The sequence below is a fragment of the Grampus griseus genome (assembly GCF_964374135.1).
Source record: "Grampus griseus genome assembly, chromosome: 1".
NCBI lineage: Eukaryota > Metazoa > Chordata > Mammalia > Artiodactyla > Delphinidae > Grampus > Grampus griseus.
Genome location: NC_139017.1, coordinates 71077785 through 71094626, shown reverse-complemented (window position 1 = coordinate 71094626; position 16842 = coordinate 71077785). Strand labels below are relative to the sequence as shown.

Sequence of the window (16842 nt, the reverse complement as noted above, 5' to 3'; positions counted from 1 at the left end):
ATATCGCGATACAAGCTGGAAGTTGCGGGCCATTGGCCTGCCACTACCAAATCTCGCGAAACTCGTTTTCCCTCCCGGGAAGTTGCCAGAACTAACTGTGGGCAGCATGGCATCTTTCTGGCTTCTGCAAGCCCTTGCGAAAAACTTTATTGACAAAGCTGTCAGAGAACGAACAGTGAACTCTGCGGGGGAGCTGAGGCTAAGCTGGATCCGGGCAGATGGACTCACAGCTAGGAGTATGACTTTGCTTTGTCCGACGGTGGTCATTTGGTCCATCCTTCTGCCCGCACCCCGCACCCCCGCCACATTTGAGCCGAGCCCCTTTCAGATTACTAGTTAGGGTGATTCCACTTCTCCCTTTTCCCCCATTATTTAAACAAACAAAAAACGTGTATGTGAAAATTTTCTTGGAAAGAGTCAAGCATAGCGTAAGAGTAAGGCCCTCCAATACAGGACTCTTGTACAGGCACCTCGGCCCTTCAGCTCCCGCACCCCAACCCAAAGATTTCCACTTGCATGTTCATCTCTCACCAGTCCAGCAAACATTTATTGAACACCTGCTGTCTTCCAGTCACGATGCTGGGTTCTGGAGACACAGAGATGAGCAATCCAGACACTGTCCCTGCCCTCACAAAGCTCAAATAACTTCAGGGGAAAAGATCCACAGGACTGAGAAGGTACACCCTTAAGCGTTTCTGCCCCCGGAAAGATCACCTTGGATTCCAATTGCTTTCTTAAACCTTAAACCTAACCTAAAAGGCAAGGTGTTCAGGGGACCTGTGTACCACTGTAATGGGAACATAAATTCCTTTTCCAGACACCGACCTTCTTTCTGTTCCTGAAACAACCTGTCTTTTCCACTTATTGGCCTTTCACCTGCTGTTTCTCTGCCTGGAACACTCGTTCTCCTGATTTCCCATCAAGTCTCAGCTCAAATATCATTCTGGCAAAGAGGTTTTCCCTACTGAAATTGTCATATTGGTTTAGTTGCTAGGCTTCTTTATTATCTGTTATCCCAAAAGAACAAGCTCTTTAAGCGCAGAGGCTTTTTTTTTTTGGCCGCGTGGGGTCTTTGTTGCTGCACGTGGGCTTTCTGGCTTTCTCTGGTTGCAGGGAGCGGGGCTGCTCTTCCAGGGGCTACTCTTCGTTGTGGTGCGCGGCCTTCTTATTGCGGTGGCTTCTCTTGTTGTGGAGCTCAGGCTCTAGGCGCGCAGGCTCTAGAGCACAGACTCAGTAGTTGTGGCACACGAGCTTAGTTGCTCCGTGGCATCTGGGCTCTTCCCAGACCAGAGATAGAACCTGTGCACGCTGCATTGGCAGGCGGATTCTTAACCACTGCGCCACCAGGGAAGTCCCAAGCACAGACACTTTGCCTGTCATCTTGCTCTTTCCTGTGTCTGTGCCTAGCTAATAATAGGTGCTCAATAAATATTGAATGAATAAGTGTAGAAATTCAACCTCTTTTTGGGTATCCCAATCTACTCCAAGCACCCTCTGATGCCCAAACCCACTTCTTCCTCCTTTGCTTTCCTGTGCTGAGGGTTCCTACGCATCCCATGTTGCTAGGACACACACTTACCTCTATGATCAGCTGCACCCCCACTTTCAGAAAGGATGACGTCCTCCTTTAATGCTTTTTCTGTCGGCAGATTCAGCAGGGCGGGGCCTGCCCCTTTAAACTGGGCCGCACCTGCTCTGGTCAGACTGGTTTGGAGACACAGGTAAAGGGAGGGAGACTGAGAGGAATACTCGCAGAGCCAGCAGGGAGCTGGGCAGCTCCTTCCCGGACACTGGGGACCCTCTACCTCTCTCCAGATGGAAAGTAAGTGGGTGTCATGGGTCCAGACACTAAGGGTTAGGAGGTCCTTGAGGAGATGGAGAGAGGGGAATCAGCCCCATCCAGAAGCAGTGAGATGGAAGGCGGCAGGGAGGGAAGAAAGACCAGCGAGGAGGCACGGGAAAGTCTTGATTAGACTTAGAGATCAGAATGAACAGACTCAGGCCCTCCGGAGACGTTGTGGGTGGGTTACTGAGAAGTTTGGAAACTGACCAGGTATCCAGATTGGTGACAAAAGAACAGGATGCACTGCTGTTGCCAGTTCCTTGGGACAGATCTCTTGGCAAATCATTGGTATCAGTTGCCAGGAGAGTTCCAGTTGGGGATCTGCAGGGGAATGGGAGGTGTGGAGGTGAAGGGGCATCTTCTCTGTCCCACAAGAATATCCTTAGTGGGAATAAAATCCTTGGCAAAATTCTAGACCTCTCCTTTTCCTCCCATTCCTGCATTAGGGTGGCCATGACCCCAGGGGTTTTGGTGGAGGGGGTAGAAGGCGTGGGTGGAGGCTGGCTGAGGCCACAGCTGCCAGCACCTGTGCCCCCTGACTCACCCTCTCCTGCTGAATAGCATTTGATGTCGAAAGGGTGCCTCCATTTCGGCTCTCACTTCCCTCCTGCCTCCCTCTGTTTCAACACCTTCCTCCGGACCATGTTCTCCCTAAGGTCCCAGAAAGGACTAAAGTCCATGAGGCCGGCTGCCCTGGAGACTTCCTGTTCTGTCAGCCCTTCCTGAGGGCCAGAGGATGGCAGCTTCTGAAAGAACTTTACTCCCTCCAGGGTGACATGACCTTGCGGTAGACCCCAGAAGTGAAGCCCCAGGATGACAGAACCCGAGACCCTGGCCCTGCTGGAAGTGAAGGGGCCGGAGGCCCTGGAGAAGAGCCCACCCCAGGCTTTGGTCCCCAATGGCCGGAAGCTGGAAGGGGAAGATGGGGTTGAGTCCCCTGGAGCTGAGTCCTCCAGAGCGGGATCTTCAGCTGGGTCTCCCACAGCCGGAGAGGGGACGGAGGATGGTCTAGACAGCACAGTAAGTGAGGCTGCCACCTTGCCCTGGGGGACTGGTCCCCAGCCCAGTGCCCCGTTCTCAGATCCCCCTGGCTGGAGGAACATTGAGCCTGAGCCCCTTAAGTCAGAGCCACCCACCAAGCTAGAGGAGTTGCCCGAAGATGACGCCAGCCTGCTGCCCGAGAAGGTGGCCCGGGCCTTCGTGCCCATCGACCTACAGTGCATTGAGCGGCGGCCCCAGGAAGACCTCATTGTGTGCTGTGAGGCCAGCGAGGGTGAGCGCCGCCAGACCTTCCTGCCCACCCGGGCCACCCACCCTGAGCCCCCGGAGCGCAAGTGGGCCGAGGCAGTGGTGAGGCCGCCTGGGTACTCCTGTGGGTGCTGCAGGGGACGTGGAGGCCATGAGGGGCTGAGGGCCATGGCCTCGGTGGGAGCCGCCCTCATCCTCTTCCCCTGCCTGCTCTATGGGGCATATGCCTTCCTGCCCTTCGATGCCCCGCGCCTGCCGACCATGAGTTCCCGCCTCATCTACACGCTGCGCTGCGGGGTCTTTGCCACCTTCCCCATTGTACTGGGTGAGCCTGGGCCCTGCAAGAAGGGAGGGGGCATGTGGGAGCTCGGCTGGAGGGCAGGGCCTGCCTGGCTTGGGGAGCAGGGGAGTTTCCCTTCACTAGACCTGGACCCTCAGGGCCTCCCACACCCTGTCACCCCTGTGTGCCCACCTCCTCCCAGGACCACCTCAGCCCCACCCACGGTGCAGAGCCCATGCCCATGAGCTCTCTGCTACGAACCCTGCCTCCAGCTTCCTGCCTGCCGCTCCTCTCCTGACCCTATGTGTCCTCCAACCCTACCCAGGGATCCTGGTGTACGGGCTGAGCCTGTTGTGCTTTTCTGCCCTGCGGCCCTTTGGGGAGCCACGACGGGAGGTGGAGATCCACCGGCGATACGTGGCCCAGTCAGTCCAGCTCTTCATCCTCTACTTCTTCAACCTGGCCGTGCTTTCCACCTACCTGCCCCAAGACACCCTCAAACTGCTCCCTCTGCTCACTGGTCTCTTCGCCATCTCCCGGTGAGCTGGGGCTGGGGGTGGGGCAGAGGGAGGTGCTGGTGCTCAAGAGGCCCAGGCATCTGAATGTCTGGAGAGCCAGGGAGCTTTCTGGATTCTGCAGCAGCCCAAATGTGCACCCCGGAAAGTTGAGTCACTTTCTTCCTTGTACTTTACCTCACCTGGTAGCAGGTGATCAGCTCATATGTCTTTCATAAGAGACATGTATCAACCTAGAACTGGAAAGGCTTTCAGGTGTCACCTAGACCAACCTCCCACCCCTTGCGGCCACTCCTCTGTGGCACTCTGGTCAGGTGGCCACTGGCTGAACACTGGTTGAACAGCCCCTGTGACCAAGTGCTTAGTTCTTTGTAAGGCAGTCTTGTTTCATTTTTCAGAAGTCCTAATTATTAGAAAGTCCTTTTTTATATTGTGCTAAAAACTGCCGCCCTGACTCTGACCTCTGTAATTGCCTAGACAAATTCAGATCTTTGAAAACAGCTCTCAATTCCCCCACTCCAACACTCTGCTTCCCCAGTGTTTACTTTGCTAAATGGCCCTGGTCCCTTCACTATCCTGTGTCCTTCCCTCTAGGCAGGAAATTCTCCTGTCAAATGGGAGGGATGGGGTCAAGGGTATTGTCCTGTTCATACAAGCCAAGGCCACATAGGTCTCATGGCAGCCTCATTACTCTGCTTTCATTTAGAATTTGTAGGCACCTGAAATCCTTAGGGGTGTTTTCACGTGAACTACTGTTAACCCAGAAGGCACCTTGGAATTTCTGAAGCCAAATGCAGGCTTTCCATTTTGTCCCCTAATACATTTCCTTTTGTTATTTTCCATAGAGCATTCCAGGTAGCTTTAACTGCTAAAGCATTCTTCCTATTTAGCTTAAATCTGTCTTCCTGTCACTTCTGACTGTAGTCTAGTGGTCATTTGTCCCACCAGCCTCCTGACCATCATTCAGCCCTGCAAGTTCTCCCAGTAGATGTTTCCCAAGATAAATATGTTCCTGCTCATGTAACTCAACCTCCCATCTCTCTCTCGGGGAATGCTGGTCTCAGACAGAAGTTGGTTTAAGCACCAAGAATCATCAGGGAGCTAAAGGACCAGCAATCGTCTGGTCCATCTCACCCATTTTACAGAGAGAAAGTGACTACAGATTGGGGGAGAAGACTCGCATAGGTCAGTCAGCAGCAGAGGCAGGACTAGAACCCAGGTCCCTTCCTTCTCTCATCCAGGGTCCTTCTTCCCTACCATGGGCAAGTTACTTAAGTATTTTGTGCCTCAGTTTCATCATCTGTAAAATGGAGTTATTGTGAAGATTAAGTGAGTTAATTCATGTAGAGTGCTTGCAACAGTCTAGTACTTGGTAAGTGTTCACTAAATGTGAACTTTCATATTATTATTATGCTATGCTGCCTCCTGGTGCAGTAGAAAAGCAGCAGTTACTCTTTCCTCCGTTTCCCAGGTAAAAAAAAATAGAGACATCACAATTTTGTAATAAGTGATCCTTCATATATTAAGAGGAAGCTGCTGCCCTCCCGCCACTGAGGAGTGTGTATTTTGAATGGATCTTCCAAGAGGGGAAATTTGGTTGTGCCTAGTCCATCCCTCTGGGCTTCAAGCTCTCTTGAAGCTGGTTTCCTTACTCTCTCCCTTCCCTGAGGGGCAGGAGACGGGGTGATGAACAGGCATGGGTTCAAACCATGGTTTTACTATTTCCCCAATGTGTGACTTTGGACCAGTCTTACTTAACCCTTTTGGAATCTTAGTTTCTTCATCTGCAAAAGGGGAAGTAAATACAATGGAATGTACTGCAGCTGTGAAATAATGAAGCTGTTTATATACTAATATAACACAATCTCCAAGATACATTAAATGAGGGGAAAAAATCAATGTGCAGAACAATCTCATATTTAGTATGCTACCAAACTTCCAAAAAAAAAGAGAAAAGGAAAACATAAATCTTTTTGCTCATATGTACAGAAAACATCACGATGTACAAGAAACCATAATACTGGATGTCTGGGGTGGGAGTGGAAGAGGTGAGAAGGTGAAGGACGAGAATAGGGTATCTGGGAATCAGTAAAGGAAGACATTTTACTATACTCACTGGTACCTTTGAATTTTGAACCATGTAAACGTATACTGCCTACTCAAAATTTTTTAATTAAAATTTGAAAAGTACACAAAGAGGGAGGTGAACAATATTCACACTTCATAGAGATGCGGGGGTCTAAATTAAATTAAACATTGCCCCTAAAGTAATTGGTACCATGCCTGGCACATGGTAAGTACATAAACACTGGCTGTCTTTAGAGGTATCAGTTGTGCTGACCAACACCCAGCTACTGCCTTCACTTTGTATTCTCCCCATCATCAGCCTGTTGCCAGTTAGCTCATGTACTCCCCTCAAGGAAAGCCTGATCTTTTCTTGCCTCCCAGGCTGATATACTGGCTGACCTTTGCCGTGGGCCGCTCCTTCCGAGGCTTTGGCTACGGCCTGACATTCCTGCCCCTGCTGTCCATGCTGGTGTGGAACCTCTACTATATGTTCGTGGTGGAGCCCGAACGCATGCTCACTGCCTCTGAGAGCCGCCTGGACTACCCTGACCACGCCCGCTCAGCCTCAGACTACAGGCCTCGCTCCTGGGGCTAAGCCGCCCCACCCCCTTGCTCCCAGCCCTGGTACCTGGGTGGGATGAACCCACCTACTGCCCCGGCAGGGGTCCCATCCAATCAGAGCCTGGACTGTCCCCTGCTCTCCGAGCTGGGGCACTCCCCTTCACCTTTGGAGCCTGGGACAATTAGGCGGGAGGGACTCAGACATTCTTTCAGGGAAAGAGGTGGACAGCCATATTCCTTAAGGATGCTGAGGACACAGGACCAGGAGCAGAGGCTTGGTTCCTTCCTGAGCAGCCTCCCACCACTGCCGCTAGGGCCCACAATGGCTGGACTCTGCTCCACTCTCCAGCCTCCTGTAAGGCAGCCAGCAGAGCCACAGCCAAAACTCTGACCATTTCTGTGCTGGGTGTCCAAGCAGAGGGCCTCAAAGAGACTAGAAACCTTGCCCATGCCTAAAGGTAATGGCTGGCCATCAGATCAAATAGGACGTTCATGTCTGGTGAAAACCTTCTTGGGGACCTGTATTCAGGACCCTCCATGACTGGCCATATAGGCCCTTGAGCCTCAGTCAAGTCAATTACAGCTGTCCCAATCCAGTGTGGCTGCCTCCTCCCTTCCAACCCTTTAGGTCCCTGTAACCTTGCACCTCCATACTGCCCAGAAGTCATACCTCTCTCATGGGAAGAGGAGCAGACAGGGAAACCTGCCTCCCAGGAGGCGTGTATGTGTGTGTGTGTGTGTGTGTTTGTGTGTGTGTGTGTGCGTGAGTGCGTGCGCGCACACACCCACACCTGTGGTGGCTGGGAGTGGTGGGAAGACATAGTGGTTGATGTTAACCCCATGTGAATGTGTGTGTAACAATAAACAACTACCACTGTCTTCCTTGGCTCTTCCTTCGTGTTTGCGCCCTCGTCTCAAGTGTCCCATCCTTGTTTGATTCAGACTGCACCAGGGACCTCCCAGCTGCACATGTTGAAGAGTGGCCGGCAGGAGCCTGGTCCCATGGCAAGGGAGAGAACTGGGCCTGGGGAAGAAACGGCGCTGCAAACAAGAAATTGCCTTCCATGCCCGCCTCCAGCCCTCTCATTCCCTGGAACCAGACCCAGCAACACTCACACACTGGGAGACAAGCCCTGGGGAAAAACTTAGTCTATTTCATGCCCTCCAGGGTAGCAGACAAGTCAGAAGGCCTCTCATTTAGGCCTGTGAGTCCCATTCAAGGGAAATGGGGGGGTGGAGGGGCGGGGAGGCAACGAGGAGGGGACCCTCCCTCTAGCAATCACTCTGTCCCTGGTCCCTCCTCAAAGTTTGAAGGAAGCCCCACCTGGGTCCGCAGGAAGTTGAGGCTGGTCTCTGAGGTTCTGCAGAAAAGCAAGATGTGAAAAGGGAGCAGCTGGCTAGGAATACTGACCCTCAAACCTGCAGACCAGCAAGGCAGTTCCAGTAATGTCCTTCCCTCTAGAGAGCAGGCCTCAGTTTATAGGCTGATATTCTGAGTACCGCTTGTGGCCCAGCAGCAGAAACACGCCTCCTGCCAGCAGCATGAGCGCTGGAGCACCCAGAGCCACTGCCATGATGCCTAGGACTAGCGAGGACAAGGCATCTACTGGAGGGGTGCCCACACCCAGGAGCATGGACCTAGAGCGAGCAGAGTGAGAAAGAGAGGTGAGCAGGCTTAGCGGGGAAGGCCGAGAGGCCCAACCCTCCTCCACTTCGACCTCCCAAACCCTTGGCCCAGGCCCTGACTCTCACCAGCTGAGGTAGTGTTTGTCCCAGTAGCCAGGGCCTGTGGAAGTCCCAAATGTCAGATTGAAGGCACAGAAGTTGTTCTGGGACCCAAAGAAGGCTCGGACAATGGGTGACTGGGGGAGAAGGTATGCCAAGGTGGGGTAAAGAGGGGAAGCTTGGCAGGGCATGGCTGATTCCCGGCCCCCCTGCTTCTGAGAGAAAGCCACTGGTCGCCATTGCATGAAGCCTGATGGGAGGGAGCCCCATAGCAGCTGGTCCAACTGGGGAGAAAGGCAAACAGGCAAGATGAGGAGGACCAGAAAGATGCCCGACCTTTCTGTTCCCCCACCCTTTCCCAGCCTCTGTCTGTCACGAGTTGTCCTGAATCCTAGGCCTGGTTCTAGAACTCACAGGCTGTTTGCATCGATCTCTCCTCTGTAGAAAGGGGAGCTGGACTGGATGGCACTGGGTCCTTTTCCAGCCTCAACACTCAGCAAGCCTGCACTCAGCTCCCTCCTTTGGGCCCCCGGGCCCTTGCAAATCCCATCTGTCAGAGCACTAGTCACACTGTACTGCCTTCCCTCTGGCTCCTCCACTGAGAGCAGAGACTGGGCTAATTCATTAGCACAGTGCCCAGCACTTAAAGGAGCTGAGTGAAGTGTTGCTAAATGGTAAATGGTTGAATGATTCTCTGAGGTCCTAATGGGGTCCCCCTTCACCCCACACCCATCTGCTTCTCTGCTGGAAGCCTGACCTGGAAGACGGCAGGTGCATATTCATCATCGATGGAGTGCTGCTCCTGCACTGAGGGGCAGTCAGGGCCATGGCCCAACGTGGCTACCTCCAGCCCAAACAAGGAGTGGTTTCCCCGGGGAGAGGCCCCAACCAGGTCCACCTCTAGCTGGCAGGTGTCCGCTGTGTGCAGGAGGCGAGGGGGTTGGGCCGGTCGGCCAGATCCGGAGAAGGCCTGAACCTAGGATGGAAGAGGCATGGGAGGTGTGGGAAGCAGGTGGATGCCTGTGTTTGAAGGCAACCCCCATCATTAACTCCCACCCTCGTAAACCAGCCTTTTGAGTTCTGATTCCCCATACCCTTACCCTGAAGGCCAGGCTGCCACTGGCAAAAGCCCCAGTGGGGTCGTGAATGGGGTGGCCTCGAAATGTGGCACTCAGGGTGGCAGGATCCAATGAGTCAGTGATGTTGTCCCAGGAGAAATCGGCCAAGGAGTATGGGGGATATGATTTTCCTGGAGGCTTTGCGGCTGCATCGGATGTGTCGGTGCTGTCAAACTCAAACAGCTGGCGGGTGGGGGTGCGGAGGGACTAGGCTTGCCTGAGTCCAGCTTTCTCCTGAATCACCACCACCACCCGTTCACTGGCCCCACCCCAGGCTCTCATACCTGACTCGACTTCACCTACCCCCAGTCTTCAGTTTCTCCCTCTAACTCGAATGAACCCTCACCTCTGCACTCTTCCCCTTGGTTCTCCCCCAACCTCCTCACCCTGGTAAAGACGACGGCAGAAGAAAACTGGATGCTCTCCTTGGGGAGCACCATGAGACCCCCGTCAGGCTCAGAGGAAATCAGGAGGCTCCAGTTGACACTCAGGGTGCTGTTGGGGGTGTTGGTGGCCACCAGCAGCACGGCTGGGGGTCCCAGGCTGCTCCACACATAGTGCAGGGTGGAAGTGGCACCCACTGCCCGGATATGAAGCAGGTTCTGGGAAGGGTCCAGACATTCAGAGATGACCTTCAGAGACACCTGGAACATGGAGCAGTGGAGGGTCAAGCAAACAGGATCAGGGAGAGACACAGAGCAAAGAAGTTTGGGGATAAGGAGAGGGGCCTTGGAAAATGATGAGGAAAGGGTGGGACCTTGGGGGCCTAGGCAAGAGGAATGCTTGTGGGAGCTAACAGAACCTTCTTGTAAAGGGCAGAGGTGGGTAGAGCCAGAACTGCCTTGACCCTGGTGGAGAGATCAGGGCACAGGGCTGAGAGGAAGAAAGAAATCCAACACTTGTTTGGACCTGGCTCACTCAGAACTAAGTCAAGGTCCAGGTTTCACCAGAAGACAGGAAGCTCTCACATCCACCCTGCTCCACAATCCTGTCCCGTGACCCATGGCTGCTCCGACCCCCAGTTTGAAAAACTCTTTTGTCAATGCAAGCACACTCCACCCCCACCAATTGTTTGCCCTAGATTCCAACCACCCTTCAAGGTAGCATATCCGGAAACACCTACTGCTCTAGCCCCTCACCTGGCGGGTCTCCTCCCCCAGAAGGCCAAACGGAGCTGCTGTCAGAAGTAGGCTCAGGAGGAGCACGGCGCTCCTCATAGCTTCTCATGCAGTCCCAACTTCAGAAGGCGGAAGAGACGCTGAAATCATGTGACTCACAGATCCAGCTGATCTCTTTAAAGGGCGGGACCATCACAACAGTTCTTAAAGAGACCGCCTCCCTTAACCCAGATTTGTGAGTGAGAATAGAATCAGAAAGGTTAGGAGTTCGTCATCCCCAACTGACCTGGCAAGCAAGTCATCCCAGGCTAGATCTGCAGACATCCTCCCAACCTCTCCTACCCAACTGGTCCCGCTAAAGTTACCTATAAGCAGGCATGATGTCTGGATTCAACATTCAAATGTAATCTATAGAATGACTCTGTGGCAGGGAAGGCACTGAGAAGAATTTGAAGGAATTCGATGGAAGAGATAGCACACCTCAGAGGGTTCTTTTTGTCAGTTTTTAATATTTATTGAGCCCCCAGCTATGCAGGTTCTTGTCCTGGAAGAGCTCACAATTTTATTGTGGAGAAAAGAAACCTCAGAAAACAGGACATGAAAGTGATACATAATTGTCATAGGAGGGAGTTCATGTCTGGCTGAATGAATGCACTTTTTATTTTTCTTGGTTTTTTTCTTTAATTTTTAAATTTTATATATATTTTGGCTGCGTTGGGTCTTTGTTGCTGTGCGCGGGCTTTCTCTAGTTGCGGCAAGTGGGGGCTAATCTTCGTTGCGGTGCACGGGCTTCTCATTGTGGTGGCTTCTCTTGTTGCGGATCACAGGCTCTAGGTGCATGGGCTTCACTGCGACGCGTGAGCCCTAGAGCGCACAGGCTTCAGTAGTTGCAGCACGTGGGCTCAGTAGTTGTGGCGCACAGGCTTAGTTGTTCTGCAGCATGTGGGATCTTCCCAGACCAGGGATCGAACCTGTGTGCCCTGTATTGGCAGGCGGATTCCTAATCATTGCGCCACCTGGGAAGTCCTTTCTTGTTTTTTTGTTTTTGGTTTGTTTGTTTGTTTTGCCTAATCCTAAAATTATTCTGGCTAATAAAAAATGCATACAGTACAATATTCATAAGGTACCAAAGGGTACCACCCCTATTCCCCAGCAACCTGGGTCCTTCCTTGAGACAACCACTATTATCAGTTTCTCATGTGTCCTTCATAAAATATTCTATGCATGCTCGAGTGTATGTTTTGTTGGGTGTTTTTTGGCCGCGCCATGTGGCATCTGGGATCTTAGTTCCCTGACCAGGGATCGAACCCGTGCCCCCTGCAGTGGAAGTGCAGTCTTAACCACTGGACTGCCAGGGAACTCCCTCAAGTGTGTGTATGTGTGTGCACACTTGATAATACATATATACATATACATATATACACACATATATATGTATAATAAGATACAACGGAATCCACTGTTCTGCAGTTTGTTTTTTCACTTATACATTGAGGAATGTTCTGTATCAATGCACTTGGAGTTGTCTCATTCTCTAGTCTTCATTGCATGGTGGACGTTCCATGGGTATATTTAGCCAGAACCTTGATAGTATCCAACATTTTGCTACGGCAAACAACACTGAAAGGAATATCCCTGTATGAAAAGCATTTCATACATATTTGTAACCAAATCTATAGGATAAACACCCAGGAGTAGAATTGCCCAGTCAAGTTGCCCTCTATGAGGTTCATCAATTGACACTCACACCATGTCTGAGAGCCCATTTCCCCCACACCCTGGCAAGTGCTTACCAAACTTAATTTGCATTTCCCTATGAATAAGGTTAAACATCTCTTCATGCTTTATTAGTCATTTATTTTTTGCTTCTCTGGAGCTATTTATACACTTTGCCTATTTTTCTGAGGCCCTATCTTCTTTTTTTTTTTTTTTTTTTTTTGCAGTAAGCGGGCTTCTCACTGTTGTGGCCTCTCCCGTTGCGGAGCACAGGCTCCAGACACGCAGGCTCAGCGGCCATGGCTCACGGGCCTAGCCGGTCCGCGGCATGTGGGATCTCCCCGAAACGGGGCACGAACCCGTGTCCCCTGCATCGGCAGGCGGACTCTCAACCACTGCGCCACCAGGGAAGCCCGGCCCTATCTGCTTAATGGCCAAGTTCTAAAAGTTCAAGGAAATCAACTCTTGTATTGTTGCAAACATCATTCTCCCTCTCCCATTTGTTCTTTTTTTGCCATGCAAATATTCTATGTAGTTACATTTATTATTTTTCCCCACTCTGATAAGTCTTTATTTATTTACTTACTTACTTACTTACAGCCACACTGTGCAACTTGCAGGATCTTAGTTCCCTGACCAGGGATGGAACCCGCGCCCTTGGTAGTGAAAGCGCAGAGTCCTAACCACTGGATTGCCAGGGAATTCCCCTGGTAAGTATGTTTTTAAATCTCGTGTCTTCTTCTAGTACTCTTATATTTAAATCTTTCAGTCGCCTGGAATTAATTTTGTTGTAATAAATGAAGAAAGGATCCAATTTAATTTTTTCCCCAAATGGCTACTCTAGGATAAACTAAAGTTTCCTTAAAAACTTTCATTTTTCTGGCCTTACTACCCAAAGCAATCTACAGATTTAATGCAATCCCTATCAAATTACCCATGACATTTTTCACAGAACTAGAACAAATAATCCTAAAATGTACATGGAAGCATAAAAGACCCAGAATTGCCAAAGCAATCCTTAGGAAAAAGAACAAAGTAGGAAGCGTTGCCTTCCCAGACTTCGGACAATACTACAAAGCTATGGTAATCAAAACAGTGTGGTATTGGACTTCCCTGGTGGTCCAGTGGTTAAGACTCCATGCTTCCACTGCAGGGGGCGAGGGTTCAGTCCCTGGTTAGGGAACTAAGATCCCACAATCTGTGCAGTATGGCCAAAAAATTAAAAAAAAAAAAAGATACCAGCGTGGTATTGGCACAAAAACAGATGGAACAGAATAGAGAGCCCAGAAATAAACCCACACACCTATAGATAATTAATCTTTGACAAAGGAGGCAAGAACATACAATGGGGAAAACACAGTATCTTCAGCAAGTGGTGTTGGAAAAGTTATACAGCCACGTGTAAATCAATGAAGTTAGAACACACCCTCACACCATACTCAAAAAAAAACTCAAAATGGCTTAAGGCTTAAATATAAGACATGACACCATAAAACTCCTAGAAGAGAACATAGGCAAAACATTCTCTGACATAAATTGTACCAATGTTTTCTTAGGTCAGTCTCCCAAGGCAACAGAAATAAAAGCAAAAATAAACAACTGGGACCTAATCAAACTTACAAGCTTCTGTACAAAGGAAACCATAAACAAAACGAAAAGACAACCTATGTACTGGGGGAAAATATCTGCAAATGATGCAACCAACAAGGGATTAATTTCCAAAATATACAAACAGCTCATACAACTCCATAACAAAAAAACAAACAACCCAATTGAAAAATGGGCAGAAGACCTAAATAGACATTTCTCCAAAGAAGACATACAGATGGCCAATAGGCATATGAAAAGATGCTCATCATCGCTAATTATTAAAGAAATGCAAATCAAAACTACAGTAAATCAACCATACTGCAATAAAAATTAATTATACATAAAGAAAAACCTACAATGAGGTACCACCTCACACCAGTCAGAATGGCCATCATTAAAAAGTTTACAAGGGCACTTTCCTGATGGTCCAGTGGTTAAGACTCCGTGCTTCCTCTGCAGGCAGCACAGGTTCGATCCCTGGTTGGGAAACTAAGATCCCGCATATCGCACAGTGCGGCTAGAAAAAAGAAAAAGAAAAAAAGTCTACAAATAATAAATTTTGGAGAGAGGGTGGAAAAAAGAGAACCCTCTTACACTGTTGGTGGGAACAGAAATTGGTGCAGCCACTATGGGAAACAGTATGGAGGTTCCTCAAAAAACTAAAAATAGAGTTGCCATGTGATCCAGCAATCCCACTACTGGACATACACCCAAACAAAACTATAATTTAAAAAGATACATGCACCCCCTATAGCAGCACTATTTACAATTGCCAAGACACACAATGGAATATTATCCATAAAAAAGAATGAAATAGTGCCACTTGCAGCAACATAGATGGACCTAGAGATTACCGTACTAAGCGAAGTAACTTAGAAAAAGACAAGGACCATATGATATCACTTACATGTGGAATCTAAAATACAACACAGGACTTCCCTGGCGGTCCAGTGGTTAAGAATCTGTGCTTCCACTGCAGGGGGCACGGGTTCGATCCCTGGTGAGGGAAATAAGATCCCGCATGCTGTGTGGTGTGGCCAAAAAAGAAAGAAAGAAAAAAACACAAATGAATATATCTACGGAACAGAAACAGACTCACAGACGTAGAGAACAGACTTGTGGTTGTTAGTAAGGGGTGGGGGTCGGGGAGGGAAGGATTGGGAGTTTGGGATTAGCATATGCATACTATCACATACAGAATGGATAAACAAGGTCCTACTGTATATAGCACAAGGAACTACATTCATTATCCTGTGATAAACCAGAATGGAAAAGAATACGAAAAACATGTCACTTTGCTGTACAACAGAAGCAGCCACATGGCACAGGGAGATCAGCTCTGTGCTTTGTGACCGCCTAGAGGGGTGGGACAGGGAGTGTGGGAGGGAGAAGAAAGAGGGAGGAGATATGGGGATATATGTATATGTATAGCTGATTCACTTTGTTATAAAGCAGAAACTAACACACCATTGTAAAGCAATTATATTTCAATAAAGATGTTAAAAAAAATTTACAGAGAAGTTATAATGCCATGAGAAAATGCCTCTGACCCCAATGCTAAGTGAAACTAACAGATGAGAAAAATGTTCTATATGTGTTGAGCTTTTTCTGTTCCTTTTTTTTTTTTTTTAAGATGTTAGGGGTAGGAGTTTATTAATTAATTAATTTATTTTTGCTGTGTTGGGTCTGCGTTTCTGTGCGAGGGCTTTCTCTAGTTGCGGCAAGCGGGGGCCACTCTTCATCGCGGTGCACGGGCCTCTCAGTATCGCGGCCTCTCTTGTTGCGGAGCACAGGCTCCGGACGCGCAGGCTCAGTAGTTGTGGCTCACAGGCCCAGCTGCTCCGCGGCATGTGGGATCCTCCCGGACCAGGGCTCGAACCCGTGTCCCCTGCATTGGCAGGCAGACTCTCAACCGCTGCGCCACCAGGGAAGCCCCTGTTCCTATTTTTTTTTGTTTTTCTTTTTCAATAAATAAAGTTTTGCACAGAAATAAGACTGGAAGTAAAAATAACAAAATACTAACAGTGGTTGGATTCAGATAAAGGGGCTTTGGATTCTTTAGAAAATCATTTCTATTTTTCTGTATTTAATAAATATTCTTTTGGAACTTTAAAACAATCTTAAATCAACTATACTTCAATAAAACTTAAAAAAAGTCTTTTCACTTTTCTTGAGAAAAAAAGTACTTGTACCCTCTGAGGTTATCAACTCTGGACTTGACAAGCAAGGATATAAGCAAGAGTCTTGGCTGAGTTCAAAGGGTTTCAGTAAATAAGAATTCAAGTCTCCCCACCACCCCCAATACACCACTTTTGGGGGGCGGGGTGTGGAATAGGACTTACTTGAATCCAGGAATTTGCCAGGGAAGAACCATGACAAAGTCAAGGTGGCAGCAAAGTTGTGTTCATGGAATCATTTAGAGTTCACGCAGGCAACAAAGTGGCTTGGATAGCCTTTAATCACTGTTAAATTTAGCCTTTGAACAGCACAGAGGGGCTCTGAAAGCTAGACTGAAGAGTACAGATTGATCTAACATGCCAGGAGGAATTTTCATAGGTTCAGGAGACTTTTTAAGTCTTAAAAGAATAAAGAGGCACTGATGACAGGAGGGAAGACTACTATGTACAATTATCCAAGTGCTTAACCATTACAGCTGAAACCAGAATGGACCCAGAAAGGTGTTAAGGAGCAAATGGGAGGCAATTCCTCCCTCCACAACTTCCAAGCACTACTTCTTCAAGATATTTTTATCTACTTGAGAATTAACTCATCTTTCTTTAAGGTCTTAAAGCTATAAGGGAATTAACACTGCAAGTAAAGACGCAGGGATTTCAGCAAAAGATAGGTAGGCTTATTTCAGAGCCTCTCATTGAAGAGAAAAAGCTGAAGACTTCATTTTTTTTTTTAATTTTATTTTTGGCCGCGTTGGGTCTTCGTTACTGTGAGGGCTTCCTCTAGTTGCAGCAAGCACGGGCTTCCCACTGCAGTGGCTTCTCTTATTGTGGAACACGGGTTCTAGGCACATGGGCTTCAGTGGTGTGGCACACGGGCTCAGCAGTTG

At 49.2% G+C, this 16842-nt stretch overlaps 2 protein-coding genes across 2 annotated transcripts; one reads left to right on the top strand and one right to left on the bottom strand.

The window, feature by feature from the left end:
• Positions 1-2656: 2656 nt before the first annotated feature.
• TMEM79 (transmembrane protein 79) lies at positions 2657-6558 on the top strand (the record flags this gene model as incomplete). The annotated part of the gene is made up of 3 exons (XM_082673127.1): positions 2657-3416; positions 3697-3910; positions 6335-6558. 3 exons carry the CDS (start codon positions 2657-2659, stop codon positions 6546-6548), a joined length of 1188 nt encoding a protein of 395 aa, XP_082529253.1. The 3' UTR covers positions 6549-6558.
• A 12-nt stretch (positions 6559-6570) lies between these two features.
• On the bottom strand, positions 6571-10610 carry GLMP (glycosylated lysosomal membrane protein). The gene is made up of 6 exons (XM_082673126.1): positions 10497-10610; positions 9744-10001; positions 9340-9540; positions 8997-9215; positions 8267-8523; positions 6571-8152 (listed from the first exon to the last, which is right to left on the bottom strand). Exons 1-6 carry the CDS (start codon positions 10572-10574, stop codon positions 7987-7989), a joined length of 1179 nt encoding a protein of 392 aa, XP_082529252.1. The 5' UTR covers positions 10575-10610; the 3' UTR covers positions 6571-7986.
• Positions 10611-16842: the final 6232 nt, after the last annotated feature.

Bases quoted from the DNA above. Each gene is read 5' to 3' on its own strand.
- GLMP (XM_082673126.1), bottom strand. From the start codon at position 10,574: ATGAGGAGCGCCGTGCTCCTCCTGAGCCTACTTCTGACAGCAGCTCCG. The intron at 9,541-9,743 runs GTGAGGAGGTTG...CCCACCCGCCAG, and splicing joins CTGCCGTCGTCTTTACCAGG to CTGTTTGAGTTTGACAGCAC. The intron at 9,216-9,339 runs GTAAGGGTATGG...CTTCCATCCTAG, and splicing joins GTGGCAGCCTGGCCTTCAGG to GTTCAGGCCTTCTCCGGATC.